This window comes from Arachis stenosperma, chromosome 9 (assembly GCF_014773155.1).
Source record: "Arachis stenosperma cultivar V10309 chromosome 9, arast.V10309.gnm1.PFL2, whole genome shotgun sequence".
NCBI lineage: Eukaryota > Viridiplantae > Streptophyta > Magnoliopsida > Fabales > Fabaceae > Arachis > Arachis stenosperma.
The window spans coordinates 138,355,623-138,381,254 of NC_080385.1; the positions used below are offsets into that span (position 1 = coordinate 138,355,623).

The 25,632-nt window shown below is 31.4% G+C and overlaps 2 protein-coding genes and 1 long non-coding RNA gene across 7 annotated transcripts; 1 reads left to right on the forward strand and 2 right to left on the reverse strand.

Moving 5' to 3' along the window:
- Positions 1–1,510: 1,510 nt before the first annotated feature.
- Positions 1,511–4,410, forward strand: LOC130951838 (transcription factor bHLH104-like). Of its 2 annotated transcripts, XM_057880581.1 has the most exons (5): positions 1,512–1,758; positions 2,161–2,250; positions 2,697–2,774; positions 3,605–3,767; positions 3,946–4,410. In XM_057880581.1, the coding sequence occupies exons 1-5, from the start codon at positions 1,664–1,666 to the stop codon at positions 4,192–4,194; spliced, it is 675 nt and encodes a 224-aa protein (XP_057736564.1). In that variant the 5' UTR covers positions 1,512–1,663; the 3' UTR covers positions 4,195–4,410. The 2 variants fall into 2 exon arrangements, with proteins under 2 accessions (XP_057736565.1, XP_057736564.1); XM_057880582.1 differs by lacking the exon at positions 2,697–2,774 and having other exon boundaries at positions 1,511–1,758.
- A 125-nt stretch (positions 4,411–4,535) lies between these two features.
- LOC130951837 (WAT1-related protein At5g07050-like) lies at positions 4,536–9,969 on the reverse strand. The gene is made up of 7 exons (XM_057880580.1): positions 9,623–9,969; positions 9,383–9,445; positions 9,180–9,296; positions 6,828–7,065; positions 5,852–6,013; positions 5,456–5,607; positions 4,536–4,820 (listed from the first exon to the last, which is right to left on the reverse strand). Exons 1-7 carry the CDS (start codon positions 9,826–9,828, stop codon positions 4,685–4,687), a joined length of 1,074 nt encoding a protein of 357 aa, XP_057736563.1. The 5' UTR covers positions 9,829–9,969; the 3' UTR covers positions 4,536–4,684.
- Positions 9,970–22,542: 12,573 nt separating this feature from the next.
- On the reverse strand, positions 22,543–25,390 carry LOC130948219 (uncharacterized). Of its 4 annotated transcripts, XR_009072981.1 has the most exons (5): positions 24,868–25,390; positions 24,645–24,775; positions 24,467–24,535; positions 24,312–24,393; positions 22,543–24,203 (listed from the first exon to the last, which is right to left on the reverse strand). It is a non-coding gene; the product is annotated as an uncharacterized LOC130948219 (long non-coding RNA). The 4 variants fall into 4 exon arrangements; XR_009072980.1 differs by having other exon boundaries at positions 24,312–24,535; positions 24,645–24,764; XR_009072979.1 differs by having other exon boundaries at positions 24,312–24,535.
- Positions 25,391–25,632: the final 242 nt, after the last annotated feature.

A 25,632-nucleotide genomic window follows, 5' to 3' on the forward strand; every position in this document is an offset into this window, starting at 1 on the left:
TAATAAATAATGATAACTAGCGTTTTAATAGTCATTCCTACGAACGTATCAGCTATGGAATTAAATAATTGATAGTTTTTATCTTCATTTGAATTGGTGACTTTGCACAACTTTTGTGCTAAGTGATTTGGGAATTTAACAACTACTTACACTAATCACATCGTTTGAAAACAAAAAAGGCTTATAAGAAATATTACAACATAATTTTGGTTGGTGAATGTTGATGTATAAGTGCTCAAAAAATCATCAAAGCATGTGAAAGATAATTTATAGTTTATTTTGTCACATGTTAAAAAACCTGAAGGGAAGTCACAAGGGTCAAAGAAATGGCGTAGCAAAAGCATGTACGTTATCTGACCTCGTTGGAATGGTTGGTAAGAGATTGATCGAGTTATATTCAGCATTTGCCACTTGAGTTTTCTGTCTCCTTGGTTGCTTTTTTTTTTTTTTTTTTTTACATATATATATATCAACAGGTAGATAATTTTATTAGATGGAATAAGGTTTTTCATGCTAAAACAAATTGAAGTTAGAGATTCTTTAATTCTTTACGGAAAAATTAGGAGAAGGGATACAAGTATACAACATTGAGCATTCTCAAATAAAATAAAGAGCAATGCTAGGGTCAGCAACTTATGTGATTGGTAGCCATTAAATAGTCATCAATGATAATTTAATGGTGTGAGATTGATGTGAAATTTCATCCAATGGTTCACTTTTCTCTGCTGATTACATGCTAGCCAAAATTCAATACAATTATTGGTCCCTAGACTTTTTCTATTAATATGAGATTATTATTAACAGTGATCTTATTGACTCATGTATTTAAATTCTGTTTCTTTGTAATTTATGTAATTTTACAAAAATTAAATTTGGAATTAATTTAACACCATCCAATTATATTCATCGTTTAAATAATTTTTTAATTTTTAATTAATAAATTTAATTTTTAGTTACTTTTGATGTCTTCCTATAATATAAAATTAGTTTTAATTTTAATATACTATTAACGTATAAATTCGTATTTTATTAATCCTTAAAAATACTAGATATATATCATGTATAATTTTTTAAGTAATTATCATAAAAGATAAAAGTATATTAAGAATACTTTCAATTTCTTTTATTTAATAAAAAATCATATTAAAATTTCAAAGAAAATTTATTTATTTATACTATAAACATGCATTAAAAAAATTATAGTGTAACATTTTTATTATTTTTCTATAAATAAATACTCACATATAATTATATTCGTCAAAATAAAATTAATAATTAAAATTACGATTATATTACGTATACACTAAAATTAGTCATTAAAACCAGTCAGCAGTATAAAATATATATTAAAATATAAATATATATTAAAAATAAATTAAACCACATATATTTATATTTAAATACATCAATGACTGATTTTAGTGATTGATTTTAATATATTTTTTTGTTAAAATTAATAATTAAAAATTATTTTTGTCAAATTATTTGAGGGTATGTTAAAATGATGGTTATCTCACCCTTATTATTATTTTTTTCTATAAAGGGGAAAAGTGGATCAAAATCATGATTCTGATTCTGAGAGTGACATAGTTGTATGCTTTGTTCTCTGCAAAATCATCAACCACCTTAGCGTTCTTTTGCTGAAAAACCTTTCTAATCGCAGATGGATTTCGATTCCCTTGATGATTTCTTCGATTTCGATGATTTCATCCACCATTCTCCCCCTCAGCCCTCCGATTTCCTGTGGTCCAATCCAAGGTTTCTTGTTTTTTTGGGATTTTATTTTTTTCAATTTTGCTTTTTTTCCCTTCCCTCCTAGCTTCATTTATTGTTTATCATGATTTATTTATGGTGCTGCTTTTTGAAACAATTATGTTGTTGTTTTTGTAATTTGATGGTGTTTTGTATTCATAATCATGCTTCATCTTCATCAATATCTAAAATTCAATTAAATATTGAAATTTGCTAGTTGCATTGTATTCATTTTTATTACTCATTTAAAATTGAAGTTTTTTCCCCTACTTGTTTATTATGGTGATCAATGCAACTTTAAATTGATGGTTTCATTTTCATTTGTTATTGCGTGTGTTTAATTTTGTTATGTGTTTGGCATGCATGGATAGCTGACATAACATAACCCTCTGTTTCTGGATTTCGCAGTATGAGCTCTGAAATTGGCTTTTCAGCAGGAGGTGGTGGTGTTGGTGGTGGTGGTGGTAGTGATGTCTGTCAAGAGAAAACCAGAAAGAGGTATTTTATTTTGTTAATTATGAAGTAATGGACTAATTGGTATCCGAGAATCTGAGAATGGAATTAGTGTTTCTGAAACTGGTTGAAAATATGATGTTGGTTAGCTAGAAATCAAAGAATCTGTAATTTCAATTCATTGACAAGAAAGCCCTGAACTTAAAAGCATGCATGATTAGGGGCACAATAACTTTGTAGTGATGTACTCTCTCACCAGATTTGGTCGCAGTTTATTTCTAATAGGTTAATTCCCAGTTATTTTATTAACAAGAACAACATCAGCAACAATAAAGCCTTGTCCCACTAGGTGGAGTTGACTATATGGACCAGACAATGCCATTGCCCCCTGTCACGAATCATGTCAACTTTGTCCATTTGCCCTTGGATCTCTTAATTTGAACCTTTTACAGTATATTTTTGGTGCTAAATTTGTTGCAAATATTTTGAAGGAAACATGCTAGTTCATGTTGCAAGGCAGGGACAAAGGCTGGCCGTGAAAAGTTGCGGAGGGAGAGACTCAATGAAAGGCAAGCATGCTTCTAAACACTGAATTTGTTAATCTCATGTCTGAGTCAGTCTTTAAACAAGCTGCATTAAGCTAATGGAATCTATGGTGAATGGCATTTTTCTACTTCTGCATAAAGAACATCCTCTCTGCACGTGGTTTTTGTATATTCGTACTTAACTATTAAGTTTTTTACATTGGTTTTGCTAGGTAGACAATGGTTTTTGTAAACAATGTGAACAATGAGCTCTAGAATTGACCCAATAAAGTAGAAAAACACTATACCCCCAAATCACCTCCTAAACCTTAACATTAGAATAACCATCTGCACACCAAGTGAATTGAACATCTAGCAATTATTATCTGTATATGAGTAAATCGAATCAAAAGAAATAACCATCCAATTAAAAATAATGAATATAATCATCTGCATACCTATTGAATTGAACATCCGACGTATCCATTGTTTACATTGTTTAGTATTCTCATTGTCTACCTATACTTTTCTTTTTTACATTGATCTATTTACGCTTGTGTTTGGTACACTGATTTATAAGTTTCAACGCTTTTAGGCTCGATTTGTTGATTGTAAAATATTTCATAACTACCAAGGAGGCCTGGAATTCAGCATCTTTAGCAAAATTTTATATCAACTTTCACAAATGATCAATGTTATCTTTTCTCTGGCAACTTTCAATTCTTTTAACAATTACCAGAAGTTAAGATACATATGAACATTAGAATTTTTGTTTGGTCAGACACCAATGTACCAAACACATAGTCGGTGTTTTTGTTTAGTTTTGCTACTTCCTCTGGTGATAATCGGCAATAACTTGGTTGTGCTTATTTCAGGTTCTGTGACTTGAGTACTGTTTTGGAACCTGGGAGACCTGCGAAAGCTGATAAAATGGCTATACTTGATGATGCTATCAAAGTTTTGAAACAACTAAAAACCGAAGCTGAGGAACTCAAACAAACGAATGAAAAATTGTTAGAAGAAATAAAATGTTCTAAGGTTAGTATTCTTTGAGCAATTTATAATAACTTGAATATTTCAATGTACTAGGTCTTGGACAAGTTCATTTTTGATACTGCCCTCTGTCTATTCTGCTGGCAAAGTAATTGATTTTTATTTTGACACACCAGAAGTTTAAACCTAGGACTAAATGATATGATTTTGTGTTCTATAACAGGCTGAGAAGAATGAACTTCGAGAAGAGAAACTTGTTCTGAAAGCAGATAAAGAAAGGATTGAGAGACAGTTGAAAGATTTGCCTGTTCAACCTGCAGGGTATATGCCTCCCAATCTAGCTCCTTTCCAAGCAGGGGTCAACAAAGTCGCTGTTTATCCGAATTACGGTTATATGCCAATGTGGCATTATCTTCCTCCGTCTACCCGTGATACATCCCATGATCATGAGCTTAGGCCTCCTGCTGCATAATTGCTCTGCACTGCAGTTTGGATGATCTATTTATAAATGTTTCGTTTTTTCTTGAGAAGTATGGACATGTAGATATTGTCATTGCTTTTAATTTTCTGTCTACTTACCTTAGCTACCATGCCAACTTACTAAAATTACCTAAAAGTGTTCTTTGATGGTAATGACATGAAAACTATTGATGTTCATGTCAAATTTTCCTACTGGTTTCTTCCTTCATATTGCCTATTTTAGTTTTGTTGTCACAAATTCCTTTTGAATTTTGAAAAGGATATTCTCAAAATTCTAGGGTGATACCTTTATATAATACATATTTTAATTGTGTAAAATGTAAAAATGGAGATTATAAAAATTTTATAATAAGGTTAACTTGATGCTGATTTGATAGAGTTAAAATTGGAAATCTTAAACTGGATATATTACACGAAACTAAATGTCTTAATGACTTATTCGTTTTATTTTTCCTCCACTTTTGCATTTCTCCCTTTCAAGTCTAAGGTAGTGATTGTAGTCTGCATTCTGGATCTTCACCACTGCGCGGTTTGGTGTTGACTTGAATCTTTTGGTCACCTTCTTTGCCCCACAACAGCAAGTATAGACCAATGATGACAAAAGTTGCGCCTATGATGCTGCAGAACATGTTGAGTAATCAATTTCCAGAACTATAACCCAGCATTCCACATTCCACAGGATATGTGTGTGTGAAAATGAAGCTATAAAGAAATCCTTGTATTTTCAAAGGGTAGTGATGCTCACATTAGTAACTTATTTTAGAGTGTAAAAATGGTAAATTAGGGGAAATATTTGTATGTGGCTCAACTAGAGGAATATTTGATGTAAGTAAGGGCAAATTTTAGAGTAAATTAGTGTGTTTTACCTTCTTTTTATGTGTAAGATACTTAATAGGCAAGTTACCATGATAATACATAATTAGATATTTAATACCAACTTATGCACATTTTTTTTTTCTTGAAGATAAGTTTTTTGAGGGAAGATGTTCTGAAAACAGATATTTTATATTTACATTCTTAACAACAACACTTTTCTAAGTGTGGGATCTACATTAGATGGGTTTCATAACCCCATCAAGACAAAGAAGTGCACGTTAATTTGGTGAACAATCATGCTAATTTGGTGAACAATCAAGATATAATGAATTACACCCATTTTTCATTTAAAAAATTGAATATTTTTACCCACTAATTACATACTTTTATTTGTTTAGTTTTACTAGATTTATCTACAATTTATTTATTTATATTACCTGCCGAGGTAAAGTTTCTCACCAAAGACAAAGTATGCTAAAATTGCAGCAAGAATGGTACAAAGGGGGGTAGTCATTGTAACGAAGACTGGCCCCTTTTTCTCAGTGCACCACAGCTGAATGTATATTATCAAACCAGCTATCACAATTCCCTGCCATTTGTGAATGATACTGTTAGAATTTAGAAACACTATTAGAATGTCTTTATGGTACCTAAATTTTGTTTATAGAATTTAAAAATAAAAAGATGAGTCCCACCTTATTCTATGTCTACTTTTAGGCAAATTAGATACAACTTTCATAGGCACCAAAGAATTTTTCTATTCTCTATATTTATTTACTTTTTAAGGCAAACGTTTTGTACTCCTAAAATAGAACTAATTATATCTTACTTACACCATATAACGTGGACCACATGTCAACGTTGAACCCTATAGTCCAAGCTGAAGGTTTATGCCCTATAATTAAGACTGTAAAAACAGCTGATTGTGCTGCTCCAACAAAGCACATCCATGTAGTAAGGGACAACTGTGCTGGATATCTTTTCAAAGTGGCTGCCTTAAAATTTCATCAATTACATCATGTCAGAATTGACAAAAACTCTAGTAATTACAATGAGGTTATAAACAACTATAACTGTAGAAAAACTTATACACACATTTCTTTTATGGTATAAAAGACAATTTTTTTTACTTCTTATCAATCATTTTTAATATTAAAAAGTATAAGATATACCAAAAAGAATATACACAAAAATAATACATATAATATTCTTCTAAAAAAAATTGATTTCCTAATTCACATTCTATTGATCACTATGACAAACCCATAACTTATTAAAGGGTGCATAATACAGAATTTGAACAATGTTACATGTACAACAAAATTTATTTATTTTTTTATCATTACTTCGATTAATAAAGATATTTTTATACATTCTAAGCCCTAAACTTAACGCTAAACAATAAATTATAAATCCTAAAATTCTAAATCTAATAGTACAAAACAATATTGGTTATCTCAAAATTTTGACATGTTATATTTTTTATAGAAAAATGTTGAAAGGCTAATAAAATTGATTATTTTGGTCGTCATTTAACCATCAATATTAAAAAATATAGGCTAAAAATATGTTATTAAATTATTAGATTAAAAAAACTGGACCGATGATTAAAAATATAACCAAAAACAACTCCTGAAACATTCCTCTTCTTTATATTAGATAGTAAACGTATAAAAAAGTATGTGTGGGAGACCAACACGTCTACTCCCCTCCCCTTCATCCCACGCTGATGACTAGAAAGTGAGTGAGACAGATATCTATATGATGATTAAGACTAATACGCTTGGTATTATGGATTAAGGTGAAAACCTGCATGATATACCAGACAGACCATGAAACACAGCTTATAACTGCAAGAAGAGAACCCTTGAGCCAGTTCTCATGTGCTGCAGCAGCACTCTTTCCTGGAATATGAATTACGGGACGCCACAAATTTCTCATGGTTGGTCCTTTGTATAGTGTCATTGTCATTACACCGCTTAAGGACAACATTGTCCCTATAACTTTCGCTATTCCTCGGGGATCTCGAACATCAAGAGTCTCATACCTGATAATTTACTCACTTCAAGTCATTGTAATATAACAAATAAAAAAATAAAATGCTGTTTTAGTGACCAAGTGCTAAATTAGTCAACGTATAAAACGTTATATTTTTATTCTAAATATTTTATTTTATTTTGTTTTTGTTTTTTACTCAATTAAATTTTTGCATCTAAAAATATTTTATATTTTTTTTATTCTGTTAGTTTTATATTTTGACAGAAACTCATCTGCAGTTGACTTCACATAAAATTATTTTTGGATGAATGACATGTATTACTATTTGGTTTAAAAAAAACCGACTTATTTTATATAAATAATTTAATTAAAAAACTAATTGATATAGTTATGATGTTAGATTTTTCACCAGATTTTATTTTAAAAATAAATTGACTAATTTAAATTGAGAAATTAAAGTTAATTGTTTATTATATAATTTTTTTAACCAAAATTATAATGAAAAATCATTAAAAAAACAAAATTATCTAATATATTGGACTAGCTCAATATTAATCAGGTTTTTTTTCTATTATAAAATATAAAAAAAATTAATTCTCAACAAAAAATCATGTTATTTTTAGGATTTAATTTTTTTTATTGTGTTTTCATAAAGTTTGCACAAAATTCACCTATCACATTGACAAAACTTATTTATTTACGTAAAGTTTGTTTATGGACTCAGCAAACTTGTTTACGTTTTAATACGATTTGAATTGTATTAGTATATTTTTATTTTTTAATCAATTTAATTTTATTTAAATAATTAGAATTTTAAATTATAAAATTTGTATTAATTTATAATTTAAAATTTAAATAGATATAATTTAAATTAATGATTTATAAAATTATATGTATTCGTATTATTGTACTCATATGATTAATTATATTTAGTCAATTTTAAAAAAATAACGGTTGTTAATTTTTTTATTTAAATACATTCATATTATTTTCAAATTAAAAGAATATATTTATTTAAAATAATATGAAAACGTTTATTTAAATTTAAAAAAATTTAAAATAAGAAGAGTATGTTTATTTAAAATATTAAAATTTAAAATTTTAAATAAACCTACTTATATTAATTTTAAATTTTATTTAAAATAATAGGAATATATTTTTTTAAATTAAAAAATTAAAATAATAAGAGTACATTTATTTAAAAAATTTTAATTTAAAAATAATATAAGTGTATTTATTTGTTAGTTAAAAATTAACAACCTTTATTTTTTTAAAATTGAATAAATATAATTAATCATATCAGTACAATAATACGAATACATACAATTTTATAAATCATTAATTTAAATTATATCTACTTAAATTTTAAATTACAAACTAATACAATTTTTAAAATTTAAAATTCTAATTATTTAAATAAAATTAAATTGATTAAAAATAAAAATATATAATACAATTCAAATCGTATTAAAGCGTAAACAAGTTTGCTGAGTCCATAAATAAGTTTAGTCAATGTAATAGCTGAATTTTGTGCAAACTTTATGAAAACACAATAAAAAAACTTAAATCCTCAAAAATAATATTATTTTTTTAGAATTATTTTTTTTATATTTTATAACAGAAATAAAAAATTTAATTAACATTGAGCTGATCCAATATACTAGATAATTTTATTTTTTTAATGACTTTTAATTATAATTTTGGTTAAAAAAAATTATATAATAAACAATTAACTACAATTTTTCAATTTAAATTAGTCCATTTGTTTTTAAAATAAAATATGGTAAAAAATCTAACAGCATACATATATCAATTGTTTTTTAATTAAATCATTTGTATAAAATAAACCGATTTTTTTAAACCAAATGATAACACGTGTCATCCATCTAAAAACAACTTCATGCGAAGTCAACTACTGAATTTTCACCTTGTTTTTAAATCACAATAACAACCAGTAGGATTACCACAATTACAATTTTTTGTCATTACTTAAAATTTTAATTTTAGCCAAAGAACTAAAATATAATAGAACAAGACATTTGAAATAAAAAATAAAATAAAACATTTCAAATATTCAAAACGAAATTAAAACGCAATCCAAATATTTAGGTCTTATTGTAAAAGAGAAGATACAAGGATGAAGCTCAAAACTAATTGGCCAACCTTAGTACTACGGCAATGATGAAGGTAAGGGAAGCTATGACGTTGACAATGGAAGCAACAAAGGTTGGAGAAGTGTACCGCAGGCTTGCAAAGTACATATTGATTGGTACACTAATCCTGAAATTTTGTAAATTCAAAATGTTATATTTAGACATAATAATAAGTTTCAATGTATAAGCATGCATTTTGTTGTTTCTACTTACCCAACCAAGGAAAGCACAAAAATTTCCATGAACAGAGCAAATGTGAGCTTTGGTCTCTCATTTCTGTTTGAATAACACAAAGTTTATATATGTTATTGTCAGATTTAATTTATGATAGATTCTCTCCAATAATTAATCATATTACAGGCTTCATTGAACCTTGAAACAGATTGAATTCAATAATGTAAAATATATCAATGATTTGAACAAGCATAGCATCAATACATGTATATATAGTACCTCTCTAGAAAGAATGCAAATGGGAACATGACAACCGCCGCGACGATATGGCGGTAGGTTACATACAAGAAAGGACTCATCCCATGGTTGAAGGAAGCTTCAGTGATGAAATACAAGAATGCATAGCCAACTTGGGCTAACACCATCAGAAAGTGTGGCTTGAACTCTCTCAACACAAGAACAATAGAAGATTTCTTTTGTTCCATTATAAAACGGACCTATTACTATATGATCTCTTGATTCTTGACTATAGTTTTGATAGAACTTGGTGGAGGAGGATTATTGAATTTGAATGTGAATATGTGATTCTTAATGCATGTTGTTTGGAAATCCTGTTCTTGAGTAGGACCTGAGAGTAGTAGGACATGTATAGGAGAATACTATAAAGTTTATGTTGTATGACTCATTTTCTGCCAAAATTGCTATATGCATGATATTAGATGACATAACCAATGCAAGATTATAATAAGGCAATTTCTTTCTTTAATTAATTAAGTGGTTTGTTGTGTGGGTCATGAATTTATAGTGACATTACAGGTAGAGCCACGCACAACGCTAAATCCATTGGCTGGATATACCATTTGTGACAATAACTGTAAGTTGATCAAGATTCTCTAAAATGTGGAAATTTATAAAGTTAGAAAGTAAATATTTAATCGTCATTGAATTAATATAGTAGGATTCATATGTAGTAGAAATTATAAATTTAATGGCGTTTAATCTTTCATTTTATTATTTTACAAAGTTTTTTTTATAAGTATATGCCCAAATAAATTTTTAAAAGTTTTTTTATTATATTGAGGTCTTTAAATTTAAAAAAAAAAAACATATAAATTTTTATTTTAATTAGATCCATTATTTTTACTTAGACAAATAAATTTTTAAAAATATGAAATAAGAATTTATATATCTTATTTTTATAAAATTCAAAAACCTCAACATAATATTTTTTGTACACGAAAACATTCTTATACAAAATTTCTTAAAATTTTATTTGGGAATATACTCTGTTTTACAAAATCTAAATTCGTAAATTTAAACTCCCAATTAATTTGTCTCAAGTTTATTTACTCACATGTAGATAACTTGATATAAGTTTAAAATAAATTTTCTTTCAAATTCTCATGACATACGAAATGGAAGACTACCCGAACTCTCTTTTTCATTAACATTTTTCTTTTTCCATTGCACACATTACATATATATAAGTGGTGTAAGATTGACATTGAAAAAAAAAAAAAGATGGGTGGTCTCGTGAGAATAAAACTTGCTTATAATTATGACATTTCAGACATATGTTAGCAATCTTCAATTTTTAGCATCTTATTTGTCATCAATGCTGCTACTAGTCATGTACACTTGTCTAATTAATAGCAAACTTTAACTATTCAAATTTTTACTAAAAAAAAAAATCAAATTTAATTTAATTATCAACAACAACATTAGAGTAAACACCCAATCCGATTTTTGTCTATTTTCACGAAAGATAAAACGATCATTGTCTAAAAAAAAGAGATACTTCAACCCTCAACTTTTTTATTTTTGGACAATACGATCCCTCTGTTAAAAAATCCATTAAATAATAACAAAAATTAGTTTTGTGGGAATTTTATTTGTATTTTGTGGGGGTTTTAAACCTCAACAAACTATTAATAAGTTTATTTTTGAAAAATTTCTTCATCAATGGTGGTTAATTGAAGAAAAACCATTGATAAAAATGATGTCGCAATAAAAAAGTAATTGTAGTACAAATACTCCTTTTAAAGGAAAAAAATATCGAATAAAAAATGAAAGAAGAGAACTTTAATGTTGATAATATTGGTATTGGTGATGATGACGGTAGAGGAGATAACGATGATGATAAAGTAATAAAAATAATAGAGGTAGGAATGATAATAATGAGGATAAAGAAGATAGTGGTAGTAATTGGTTAAATTGTTGAAAAGAATTTTGTGGAGGTTTAAAACCCCCACAAAATACAAATAAAACTTCCACAAAACTAATTTTTGTTATTATTTAATAGATTTTTTAACAGAAAGATCGTATTGTCCCAAAATAAAAAGGTTGAGAGTCAAATTATCCTTTTTTTTTGGACACAAATCATTTTATCTTTCATAAAAATGGACAAAGACCGAGTTGAATATTTACTCAACAACGTTATAACAATCAACAAGTCTTGGTTCAACTATAAGTTAAGTGTAAAGGGAAGGATATTGAAATAGGTAATAATTAATGGTTATACGAAGGAGTCAAGGGAGAATCAATTTAAATGAGAGAGGAGGAGAAAATAATTTCTTTAATGGAATTCTAAAGAAGGATACATATCAATTATTAATTTCATGTTTTTTTTTAATTATACTATTATTCTAACGCACTGCTATAAGATCGGCTATATTTTATGGTATAGAGTGTTGAGCGGTTAAAGGGGAGTACGAACATAAATTAAGTGTGGCAGAGATGAAGATGTTGAGATGGATGAGCGGTCATACGCGAGTGGATAAAATAAGAAACGAAAATATAAGGGAGAGAGTTAGAGTAGCACCTATTGTGAAAAAGATGGTAGAATCGTGTCTCAAGTGGTTCGGACATGTGGGAAGAAAACCGACAGAGCACTCAGTCAAGAGGGTGGATGAGATGGAGGATGGATAAGCGGTGAAAGGCAGAGGAAAACCTAAAAAGACCATCCATGAGGTGGTCAAACGAGATCTATATGTAAACGGTCTCGCTGTAGACATGATATATGATAGAACTCAATAATATCGTTTGATTCATATAGCCGACCCCACCTAATGGGACAAAGCTTTATTTTGTTGTTTATCTCTATTTATAATAATCACACTAATTAATAAAATTATGTTAATTCGATTTCAAACCTACTTTATTCATTACATTACCTTTCTTTAATCACACTAATTAATAAATTATGTTAATTAGATTTTAAGCCTACTTTTACTCATTACATTATCTTTCCTTTAACAACAATCTTATTTTTAAAATTATGAAAATGAATAAATCTCTACATTCAAGTCATAACCCTAACTAAGTCCAATCAAGTATTTTAAATTCGTGCGTGCACGTTCATTGCCATCACTTCTTCTTCCTTTTTGTTATCTTTCTCTTTCGTTATTATCATCACCAACAACACCAATATTTTGCTGACATCTTTATTGGTTCTGATTTTTTCTGGTGCTATTATTAAATAATTTTGGTTTATTTCTAAGTTTATTTGAGGTTCATTTGGATCCTGATGCTGCGTTGTCTTCTTCTTTTTTTCCTTTTTCGTTATTTTTTTCTTTTGTTATCGTCATCACTAACAACACCAGCATTTTGCTAACATCTTTATTGGTTCTGAATTTCTCTAATACCATTATTAAATAATTTTGGTTCATTTCTTAGTTTATTTGAGGTTAATTTGGATCAAAAAATGAATTGGATGATTTTTGTTAGTGATTGATTCTTTTTTACTGCTTGTTCAAATCTGAACTAATTTCAGTTTATTTGTGTTTTAATTAAGGTTTATTTGATGCTGCTGATAAGTATTGACCAAATGTTTTATTCCTTAAGTAATTTCGGTTCATTTCTTAGTTTAATTAAGGTTCATTTGGATCCAGAAATGAATTCGATGTATTTTTGTTGATGATTGAGTCTTTTTGATTGCTTGTTTAAATATGAATTAATTTCGGTTCAAATTGTCTGTTAATTGAGGTTCACTTGATGCAATTGATAAGTATTGACCAAATTTTTTATTCCTTAAATAATTTTTGTTTATTTCTTTGTTTAATTAAGGTTTATTTGGATCCAAAAATGAATTCAATGTGTTTTATTGATGATTGAGTCTTTTTGACTGCTTGTTCAAATCTGAACTAATTTTGATTCATTTGTGAATTAATTGAGGTTTACTTGATGCTACTGTTAAGTATTGACAAAATTTTTTATTCCTTAAGAAATTTCGGTTCATTTTTTAGTTTAATTTAGGTTCAGTTGGTTTTTTTTTTCACTTGAATTTCTCCTCCTCATCTTCCGCTTCATTTTCTTCTTCTTTTTCATCTTTTTTTCTTCATCTTCTCCTTCTTATTTTATTTTCTCAAAATTGTTCTTGATTTACTCTCTTGAGAGGAATAAAACCAAGAAGAAGAAATGCGAAGAAGAAGGAGGAGGTACACGAAGAAGAAGGAAGAAGAATGCGAAGAAGGAGGAGGAGAAACACAAAGAAGTAGAAGAAGAAGGAGGAGGAGGAGAGAAACGCGGAAACATTTATGTAGTTGGAGCATGTATTCACGCTCCACTAATAAAATTAATTTTTGTTGGATTTGGGCCAACTTGATTGGATTTAGATGCCAAAAAGGCTTAGATGTAAAGCGACTTTTATGAAAAAATATAAATCTTAATTATAATTAATAGAAATAACAATTATTCCTAAAATATTTTTTAATCTTAGTTTATTATCCAAAATAAAATTGTCACCCGAATTCCATTAATGAAACTGAAGCCCACAGACCAAAATCAAACAAAAAAATTAGATCTAAAGTTTAAAGCATATGTAGAAGGCTCATTAAAGTGTCAATCTCAGATTGAAGATTGAACTAGGCCCCAGGGTGAGTCACCCAACTCCACACCTTCCTTTCCCGTTCTGCTTATTTCTGAATTATACTCCCATGCTTGTCGTTCCATTCTCACCCGACCAACATCACATTAGCTCCCTTTGCGTGCGATGGTTCCTTCCAATGTTTCAGATCTTACATCATTATTGAACTTGTTTTGTGGTCTCAAGGGAACACCACGTCAGGAGTGGTCTGTGGTAGCCTAGCCACGATTGAGAAAATACAACGGAACCCGTCAACTTGCATTGCCACTGTTAGGGGTTTTCGCAGATCGAATTTGACTATAATTTCGATTTGATTCACATTAATGTTATTGGATCGAATCAAATATAATAATTGCGTCTTTTAGGCTCAAATCCAATCCATAAGGTTACATATCAGATAAGGTATTGGATATATCCGGTTAAAAAATAAAAAATAAAAAATCTCAAAAGTAATAAAAAGATTTTTAAAATATAAAAAATAAAAAAGTCAAAGAAAGTAAAAGTAGCCAAAAATAGATATGCATTACAAAAAACAGAGAATCAACAAAATAAAAAAATACAACAAAATAAAAAAATACAACAAAATAAAAACTGATTTAACATCAATATTTACACTAAAATATATTTATTGCACCCACCACAATACTAACACAGGTATACATTCCAAAAATTAAAAATAAATATTTTTAATAGTAGAAACAGAAGCAATGAAGCAAAAGTGAAATGAAACAGAAGAAAATCTGCATTGAAGAAACATAAACATAAGGAGAAAACTACAAAACGGTGAGGATGCAAGCATGGAGCAGGGACAAGCGGCAATGAGCAGCAACGATCAAGGAGAAGCACTTAGCGAGGAGCAGTGGTGAGCACAATGAATGACAAACGACGATAGACCGAGAAAGAGAGAAGTAGAACAATGGTGCAACGAGGAGGAGTGAAGTGAAGTGAGATGATGTTAGGTACCAGACATATGACACAGCTAAAGTAAGAGATAAAAACTTAGAAATTTGTATAAAATATCAAAATAATTGAATAGCTATCTTTGAGAATTACAACTTCTTTTTATAACAAAAATATTACAATAACACTCCATCTTCGCAAAAGGAAAATACACTTATCTCTAAATAGATAGGAGAATATCACTTAAAAAAAAGAGAAAAATCTCAGAAACTAAAATGTTTCTATTGCTCTTATTGGATTGATTTGATGAAAATAATATGAGAAAGTTTTTAATTTATAAGCAAACATCTGTTACATAAATAACCTATAACATGAGGTTGTTAGTCTTTTTCTCCTTCTACCATCAAAATTTGATATTTATTACCGAAGAGTATTTTTCTTCTTTCATTATTTAGTTTTCTTTCCTTTTTTTTTTTGCTTTTCTATAAAATTATTACTAAATTTACAATCTCTCACTTAAAGTTAATTTTGGTAAATTTTATAAATCTATATTACTCATGTATCCAATAGATCATAGTAGAATCTGCACCATTCAAACTTATTAGTGTTGATTAATTTTGTCATAATATCTACTAGGTTATCTTTAGTTTGAATTTTTTACATATCCACACTCCCTTATTCTACTACTTCTCGAACAAAGTAATATTGTACTCCAATGTATTTTGTCCTTGAATGAAAGATAAGATTCCTTACAATGTGCAAGGCACTCGAACTGTCACAATACACAAGAATCTTTTGTTGCTTATGCCCGAGTTCTTCCATTAACTTTTGGATCTAAATAGCTTCCTTGCATGCTTGTGTAGCTGTTATATATTTAACTTTTGTAGTAGATAGAGCTACAATAGTTTGTAACTTAGATAGCCAACTCACAACGCCTCTTGCAAGTACAAACACATAGCCTGTAGTAGATTTTCGTTTGTCAAGATCACCTGCAAAGTCTGAATTAACATATTTATTGACAATGAGTTCTGATCCTCTAAAATATAATGTAACATTTAAGATCCATTTCATGTATCTTAGGATCTTCTTAGCATTATTTCAATACTCTTTATTGGGATTTGTCATAAATTGACTTACCACTTTAACTACTTGACCAATATCTGGCCTTGTACAGATTATGACATACATAAGGCTTTCCACCATTGATGCATACAGTACTCAAGTCATTTTCATTCTCTCTGCTTCACTACCAAGGGACATACCTGAGGATACTTTAAAATTGATAGGAAGTGGGGTTGAAATTGTCTTAAATTCTTGAGATAGCCAAATCTTCCTATCATTTTTGTCTCAATGAATTTGCATGTCCCTAAAATCTTGTTTGCTAATCCTAAGTCCTTCATATCAAACTCCCTAGCTAATTGTGCCTTCAATGATTGGATTTGATCTTTGTTGGAGTTTACCACCAATATGTCACCCAAATACAACAGTAAAATGATGAAATCATTATCACCAAACCTCTTGTAATAAGTAAAATGATCTGAACTAAGTCTCTTGTATCCAAGGCTAATAATGAAAGAATCAAATCTCTTGTACCAACACCTTAGAGCCTATTTTAGACCGTATAAAGATTTAGTTAACCTGCAAATCAAATTTTCTTTTTCTTGTTCTTTAAAACTTTTTAATTGGAGCATATATATCTCTTTTTCAAGTTTTTCATGAAGAAAAATAGTTTTTACATCTAATTGCTCTAAATGTAAATCAAATACAACACATACAGCCAAAATTATTCTGATAGTAGTTAGTCTCACTACTGAAAAAATATATCATTGAAGTCAACATCTTCTTTCTAAGCATATCCTTTGATAGTCAATCTTGCATGATATCGTTCCTCTAGATCATTACTATATCACTTGATCTTGTAAACCCATTTGTTATCAATAGCTTTTAGATCTACTGGAAATACAAGTTTTCAAGTATGGTTCCTATGTAATGCCTCGATTTCTTCTTGTATTGCTGTTATTCATATAGAAGAATTTAAATCGCGCATAGGCTCCATAAAAGTTATTGGCTCTCCTTCTTATATCAAAAGACAATATGCATCAAGGTTGCCAAAACATAATTTGACTGCTATCATGGTATTTTTCTTTGTCAAGTGGATCGATGAACTTCTATGTCATTGGCCTCTGGTTCTTGTTCTTCATGTTCTGATTCTATTTCAGAAAAATCACCTTTTCTGAGGAATCCGTCCGAGGAGGGGATCGCGTCTGATTAGCTAGTTGGTGAGGTAATAGCTTACCAAGGCGATGATCAGTAGTTGGTTCGGGAGGATGATAAGCCTGTTATCCCTAGAGTAACTTTTATCCGTTGAGCGACGGCCCTTCCACTCGGCACCGTCGGATCACTAAGGCTGATTTTTGTCCCTGCTCAATGGATAGATCTTACAGTCAAGCTCCCTTCTGCCTTTGCACTCGAGGGCCAATCTCCGTCTGGTTCGAGGAAACTTTTTCACGCCTTCGTTACCTTTTGGGAGGCCTACCCCCCATAGAAACTGTCTACCTGAGATTGCATTTCTCATCGATTTGAACCTTGACTATTGTTGGAAATTCTTAGAACTCCTTAACCCCAAGACCATCCATGTTAAATTATTGAGAAAGATATAACTGAGACCATAAGCGTACCTGAATTCATGAGCATGATTAGAGGAGTTTGGTTCTTTGATCTCTCTCAACCAAATCCTTCTATATCCCTAATAGGCCTAAATAATAACTCCTCTATTGGAAAAAGAGCTACGTAGGTGGCTTTAATGTGTTGGAGACCAAAACTCTAAAGTTACTATTTATGTTTGAGTGTGGCATCCATTAAACTATAAAGTCCAAATAAAATAGTATATCTGGTTTTGATCTTATTTAATTCCAAATCAAAAGTAACAATGACTTATTCAATTCAACATTTATGACAATAAATGAGATTACCATTATATAAGTTATTTAATGTTAAATAGCTCAATTCTATGATTATGATTGATATATCTTTTGCCCATAATTAGATTAGAACATTAATAATTTTCTAACAATTATTCTTTAATAGTACCGTAATTTTCTTATTCTCTTTGTAATTCATCTTCTACGAATATCACATCTCTGCTGATAACTACTTTGCGGACAGTGGGATCTCACACGCAATACCCCTTAACACCATCAGCATAACCTGTGAATATATATTTTCTAGACTTTGGGTCCAGCTTTGTTCTTTCCTGAAAATTATACATCACGTACACAGAACAACCAAATAAATGTAAAGAAGAATAATTAGGTGGCTTGCCTTGCCACATCTCCATTGGTGTCTTCAACCTAATTGAGGTTGATGGTGATCAGTTTATCACATAACAAGTTTTAACAGAAAGAGACTTGGCTAAACATGTAGTTTGCAACACAACTCGTGCTCTTTGTATGAAAGTCCTATTCATTCACTCTGCTACATTATTTTGCTGAAGCGTGTATGCAACTGTGAATTGTCATTGAAAACCTGCTTACTTGCAAAATGTTAGAAAATCACCATCAATATATTGTCCTCTATTATTTGTCCTTAAATACTTGATCTTCTTTCCAAATTCAAGTTCTAACTTTGTTTTGAACTCCTTGAACATTGCAAACACGTCTGACTTCTTCTTGATCGGATACATCTATAAACTCCTAGGAATAGCTTTGGTGACTCTCATATATAAGAACGAATCAATTTCAGTATCTGCTTACTTCAAGCAGTCGATCTACCAAACGTTAATCTATGTTGCTTGCTTGTAACGCAGTGCTTACAAAACGATAAGTTTACTAATTTGAGTCTGGGAATGAGATTACATTCTACAAGAATCTTTAAACCTCATTCTGAGATGTGGTTCAATTTATGACGCCATGTCATCATCATTTCTTCTTGACTTGCTGAAGCAACGGATGCCTCTGCCTCTTATAAAGTATCTCCTATAAGTATGTATAGATTTGCTATAATCTTTTCTGTTTTTATTACCACAAGAACACCTTTAAAAATTTTTAAGATCTCACCTTTAATATGGGTTTTGCAACCAAGTTCATCTAGTTTCCCAATTGACAACAAATTCTTCTTCAAGTCTTTTACGTGTCTTATCCCTTGAAGTGAACAAATAGAACAATCAAACATTTTTATTTTTACAGTACTCATTCTAACAATTTCTAAGGCATGATCGTTTCCCATGAACACAGAACCTTCCATGACAGGTTCATATGTACAAAACCAATCACGATGAGAAGTCATGTGATAGGTTGTTCCTGAATCAACAATCCAACACCAGTGAGCTATTTACTGCCTTTAGAACATATTGTTGCTTCACTATTGGTGGACAAAATTGTGACCCTTTTTGTATTTGCATGAGATTTAAAAATTGGCTCTATTGGAATTTATGATCACAACTTCATTCAGCTTAACCAGCAAGTGTACTGGGTCATCCAAGTAATACCTTACGTGAGTAAGGGTCGATCCCACAGAGATTGTTGGTATGAAGCAAGCTATGGTCACCTTGTAAATCTCAGTTAAGCAGATTAAATTGGTTTATGGGTTTCGAAAATTAATAATAAATAGAAAATAAAAAGGGATAGAAATACTTATGTAAATTAATAGTGGGAATTTCAGATAGGCGTATGGAGATGCTGTGCTCCTCTTGAATCTCTACTTTCTCATTGCTTTCATCCAGTCCTTCTTACTCCTTTCCATGGCAAGCTGTATGTAGGGCATCACCGTTGTCAATGGCTACATCCCATCCTCTCAGTGAAAATGGTCTTATGTTCTGTCACAGCACGGCTAATCATCTGTCGGTTCTCAATCAGGTTGGAATAGAATCCCTTGATTCTTTTGCGTTTGTCATCATGCCCAGCCTTCAGGAGTTTGAAGCTCGTCACAGTCATTCAATCCCAGAATCCTACTCGGAATACCATAGACAAGGTTTAGACTTTCCGGATCCTCATGAATGCTGCCATCTATCTAACTTATACCACGAAGATTCTGTTGGGGAATCTAAGAGATATGCGCCCGGCCTAAGGTAGAACGGAAGTGGTTGTCAATCACGCGCGTTCATAGGTGAGAATGATGATGAGTGTCACAGATCATCACATTCATTAAAGTATTGTGCAACGTATATCTTGGAATAAGAATAAAAGAGAATTGAATAGAAAGTAATAATAATTGTATTGAAACTTGAGGTATAGCAGAGCTCCACACCCTTAATCTATGGTGTGCAGAAACTTCACCGTTGAAAATACATAAGTGAAAGGTTCAGGCATGGCCGAATGGCCAGCCCCCATGATCTGAGAACTAATCATCCCAAGATGTCTAATACACTAGTAAAAAGTCCTATTTATAATAAACTAGCTACTAGGGTTTACATGAGTAAGTAATTGATGCATAAATCCACTTCCGGGGCCCACTTGGTGTATGTTTGGGCTAAGCTTGGTCTATCCACGAGCTGAGGCTTCTTTTGGAGTTGAACTCCAAGTTATAACATGTTTTGGGCGTTCAACTCTGGATCATGACGTTTTTCTGGCGTTTAACTCCAGACAGCAGCATGTACTTGGCGTTCAACGCCAAGTTACGTCGTCAATTTCCGAATAAAGTATAAACTATTATATATTTCTGGAAAGCTCTGGATGTCTACTTTCCAACGCCGTTAAGAGCGCGCCATTTGGAGTTCTGTAGCTCCAGAAAATCTATTTTGAGTGCAGGGAGGTCAGATTCCAACAGCATCAGCAGTCCTTTTGTCAGCCTTTTTCAGAGTTTTGCTCAAGTCCCTCAATTTCAGTCAGAAATTACCTGAAATCACAGAAAAACACACAAACTCATAGTAAAGTCCAGAAATATAAATTTAACATAAAAACTAATGAAAATATCCCTAAAAGTAGCTTGAACTTACTAAAAACTACCTAAAAACAATGCCAAAAAGCGTATAAATTATCCGCTCATTAACTATACAGGATTTTTCCATCATCAGAGGTACTCACAACACATCTTTGAGAACTTGATCCTTTTGGAACCTTCTCTATACTCTTCTTATTCCGACAATCTTTCTTCAAGTGCTTTCTCTTGTCACAATTGTAGCATTAAATTGCTTCTTTCCTCGTGACTTTGGTTTATTTTGGCTCCCACTGAAACCACACCCCACTAATCTCTCTCTCATCATCAACATCGCCTTTGCTTACTTTGAGGTCTCTAATCTATTTTTCTTATTCTTGCGCCTGGATTCTTCTTCAAGAATCACAGCAACCATTTCATCAAAGAAAAGATAATTTGTCAAAATATTATTAGTTAAGTTAATGATGAGATGGTCATATGAATTTAGTAGACTTTGAAATAGAAGATCGGTGCGTTCATTTTCTTCTATGTTGTAATCCAATGACGAAAGTTGGGAAAATAACATATTTATATTATTGATGTGATTCGTTGCCGATGTAAATTCACTCATTCGAAGAGTATAAAGTCTTCCTTTTAAACATATCTTGTTGTGAAGTGACTTGACTTCATATAATTTGGGGAGAATATCCCAAATTTTCTTTGCTGTCTTAATCTTTATTACACTTGACAACTGAATCACCTGGTGCCAAATGTAGGTTTGCAACAGGATTGTAATCTATCTCCTTTCTTTTTTATTTGTAATCCCAGTGGGTCTACCTTTAATTGCTGTCACGCAATTTTCTTTCCTCATAATTACTTTTATTTTCAATTTCCACAAAGAAAAATTACTCCCAATGAATTTTTAAATCTCATACTTTATTGCCTTTTTTTTAATATGTGGTAACTCGAAGCAGAAAAATAAAATTATTAATTAGCAACCATTGACTTTGATACCACTATTAGGTACCAAACAAATGACGCAACTAAAATATAGAGATGTCTATATAAAATATGAAAATGATTGAATAGCTATCTTTGAGAATTACAATTTTTTTCTATCACAGAGATTACAACAACACTCTTTCTTAACAAAAGAATACATTCTTCTAGTAAATAAAAGGGAGAATACCTCTCAAAGAAAAAGGAGAAAAAATCTCAAAGAAACTAAAATGTTTCGATTACTTTTATTGGATTGAATTGATAAAAATAATATGAAAATTTTTTAATTTATAAGCGAACCTCTATTATGCAAATCTCCTGTAATATGAGGTTGTTTGTCTTCCTTTCCTGCCACCATCAAATTTGATGGCTATTACCAAGAAAAAATTTTCTCCTTTCATTATTTAGTTTTCTTTCCTTTTTTTTACTTTTCAATTAAATTATTGTGACACCCTAATTATCAAAATGTCACGCTTCCGACTGCGCTATTCTGATAGCTCCAGTATTACACGACTCTTATAATATTTAATACTAAAATATAAACATGTTTAAAACTTAAAACCGAATAACCTTTCATAAACACCTTTTCGTTAAAAACATAAACATACATGTACATAGAAACCAGATACAATACCTTAAGATATATATATAACACTAGCTTACAAACATACATATCATAATTTTCTATCCCTCTTACAAACTTAATAAAGATAAAGGCGAGGAAAAAATAATAGCTAAGATAATACAAAAATGCTGAATAAACAGAAAATGGACATAACTCTTCTGAAGCTTCGTCGTCTATGTCCTAAAAAGGAATAACCTGTAGGAGAGTGAGAACGTCGTCCTCGCTTGTTCTCACTATAGGATTTACAGAAATTGCTATAACAAGATACGTAAAATAAAATTATTCTTAGAGTACAGTGATCATCGCTCGTCTTATGAGTCTTCCGAAAAACCTTAGGTACACATTCGAAATCCAGAAAATCCCTTTTTGAAGACTGGATAAATTTAACAAATATGTTTAAACAAAACCTTTTTCTTTTCTTGTAAAATCTGAAAAGTTTTTCCTAGACAGTATGAATGACCAACATGTCCCAAACATAGCTTCAGTTAAGTCTATGCTGTAAGAGTTTGATTTTTCATACTTTTCTAGACCGCAACCATGAAAGCAGCTACCTATGCGGTATAAATGATCATCCCGTTCCAAGCATAGATTCATTAAATCTATGCTGAACCGGTCAGATACTTTATACAGAAGTAGAACTCAATATACCAATCACGGCCTCAATCCCATCCAATCCAACACGGCCCCCAGCCCAAACAACTCAATCATCAACCAATTCATCACAAACCAACCAATCAAACACAATTACAATTAATGTAGTTCAAACACAATCAATAGCAATTATAACATTTAAACCAAACACCAATTTTTTGTTTCATTCTTAAATTGGTTCCCAAAGGCTCGGAAAGTGTTTTAGTTTCACTAAATCAAAGTTTTAGAAAATACTTCAACCTTTTCTTAAAATGTTGTAAAGTGAAATTAGTTAATCGAACTTCATTAAAACTCCTACAAATTTGCTTATTTGATCAAATTCCAAACTTAATTATTTTCATCTTTAAATCGACTTTAGAACATGGTTCTCTTCTAAAATAGTTCACCTTCAAAATATAATAATTTTCTTAATAAAGGGGTTCAAAATTAATTCATTTATTGGTAATACAGTTTTAAGGCATAACCCATTCCCTTTTTAAAATACCGTGTCAAATAAAGTCTCAGATTTTATAGAAATTTTAGCAGCATTTCCCCTAAAACTTGGGCTTTGCCACCCTATCCGCATCCCAACCAAACCAATCCTCAACTCTTTCCAACAAGTTCAAGATCATATCAGTTTCCAAAAAAAAAAAACGCAAACTTTAGATTATCAAAAATCATTTCAATCAACCAAATCCAGAAATCTCCAATTTATCAAAGCAGACATTATCCCAATTAAACAGGCAACCATATTCATTCAAGACAAAATCAGACAATTCATTAGACTCATATAATCCCCAGAAATACGTTTTGCACAGCATATCTATTTATAACAATTTTCAATTTAAAATAAATTAATTTGTATAAAAAGTTCCTACCTCGACTCGTCGAAACCACAACCCAAAATCGTCAACTGACTCCTTTCGTCTTGACCCGAATCGACTGCAACCAAAACCTCAGCTCCACTTGCGTTCTCAACAACCACTACGACTCTAATCGCAACATATAATAATTAGGACTCAACCCCACGCTACCAAAATTCATATACATTAACCAAACACAACAGAATACTAACGCGAGGCTTTCCAAAACATACTTACCAAAATAACACAATGAGACAGCTGCGATTCTGAACCGACCCAGCAACAGCTCTGGTAGTAGCCAGAAGCTCCAGTGGATCAGCTATAATAACCACCCAGCATCAAAACCTTCTCGAAACCCAAAATGACAGAAATCACAAATTTAAAACCCTCACCGGCAGAGTGTTCCTGGCGGCAGAGGCAGCCTCAGCTCCAACTACTCGTAACAGCAACAACAGCTCTAACTGCGACATGCAATAACTCGAACTCAGCCCTACGTTATCAAAACCTTAGGATTTCTACCCAAATATAACCAAGTGCAGATTTTCAAGGGTCCCATAATGTAACTCTTACCGCAACGAGAAACAAGAAAGAAGCAGCTCAGGACAGGCCCATCACGTCTCTCTTCCTATCCGCAGGCTGCCTCCCTCTCGGCACGTCACAACGGCGACGGCGGACCTGGCTTGACGGTGGCTGGGCAGCGGCTTGGAAATTTACAATAATCACTTTCAGTGACAAGCTTCAAAGTAGAAATAAATTGGTAGAACAAGGAAGCAGAAACAGGGGGGAAGCTTACCCAAAAGAGCAGTGGTTCTACTGGTGGTTTCCTGGGTAGCTCGGATTTTGGTTTCTGGTGGCAGAGGGCTCCGGTAACTCACCTCCAGCAGTGGCGAAGGGCCATGTGGCAGCAGCAGCTAGACGTGACAGCAATGGCGACGCCATTCGCTACGGTGACGGCAAATGGACTCGCGTCTCCAAACGACAGCATGCCTCTTCTCTCGTTACGAACTCTCTCTTCGATGTCACCCATGGACGACGGCGGTGACACTAACCCACGAAGATGACGACAGACGCAGGGTAGTGGCTTCTTCTCTTTCCCCACGCGCATGCTCTCTCCTCCCGTTCTGCGTTAGCACCAGCGATGATGATGGCGGGCAGCTAGGCGATGACAATGAGATGAGGGAGGCTATGGCGAGGCGGTGGCCCTGAGCGGCGCGATGGCGACGAGCTGGGCGGTCTCCTTCTCCTTTCTGCGCTGTGTCTTCTCTGTTCCTCTCACCCTCCTCTTCGTGTGTGTGTGTGCTGTTGGGTTAAGGGAAAGGGGTAATTGGGTTAGGGTTTTGGCAGCTGGTTTAAGGGTTTTGGTGGGGTGAATGTGTGAGAAAATTAGGGTTAGGGTTAGTTTAGTAATTTCAAATAAAATAGGGATAATACAGTAATTAGAAATAAATCTTAACCCAACAATAATAATGTATAAAAATACTATTTGTTCATCAATTTTACAAATTATTTTTAATAAAATGTTTAAATCAAAAAATTAGAAATAATATAATTAATTTCT

Excerpts from the sequence above, each read along its gene's own strand:
- LOC130951837 (XM_057880580.1), bottom strand. The coding sequence starts at position 9,828 with ATGGAACAAAAGAAATCTTCTATTGTTCTTGTGTTGAGAGAGTTCAAG. Across the intron at positions 9,297-9,382 it reads TTTGTGCTTTCCTTGGTTGG|GATTAGTGTACCAATCAATA; the intron begins GTAAGTAGAAAC and ends ACAAAATTTCAG. Across the intron at positions 7,066-9,179 it reads ATCATTGCCGTAGTACTAAG|GTATGAGACTCTTGATGTTC; the intron begins GTTGGCCAATTA and ends GTAAATTATCAG.
- LOC130951838 (XM_057880581.1), top strand. The coding sequence starts at position 1,664 with ATGGATTTCGATTCCCTTGATGATTTCTTCGATTTCGATGATTTCATC. Across the intron at positions 2,251-2,696 it reads CAAGAGAAAACCAGAAAGAG|GAAACATGCTAGTTCATGTT; the intron begins GTATTTTATTTT and ends AATATTTTGAAG. Across the intron at positions 3,768-3,945 it reads AAGAAATAAAATGTTCTAAG|GCTGAGAAGAATGAACTTCG; the intron begins GTTAGTATTCTT and ends GTTCTATAACAG.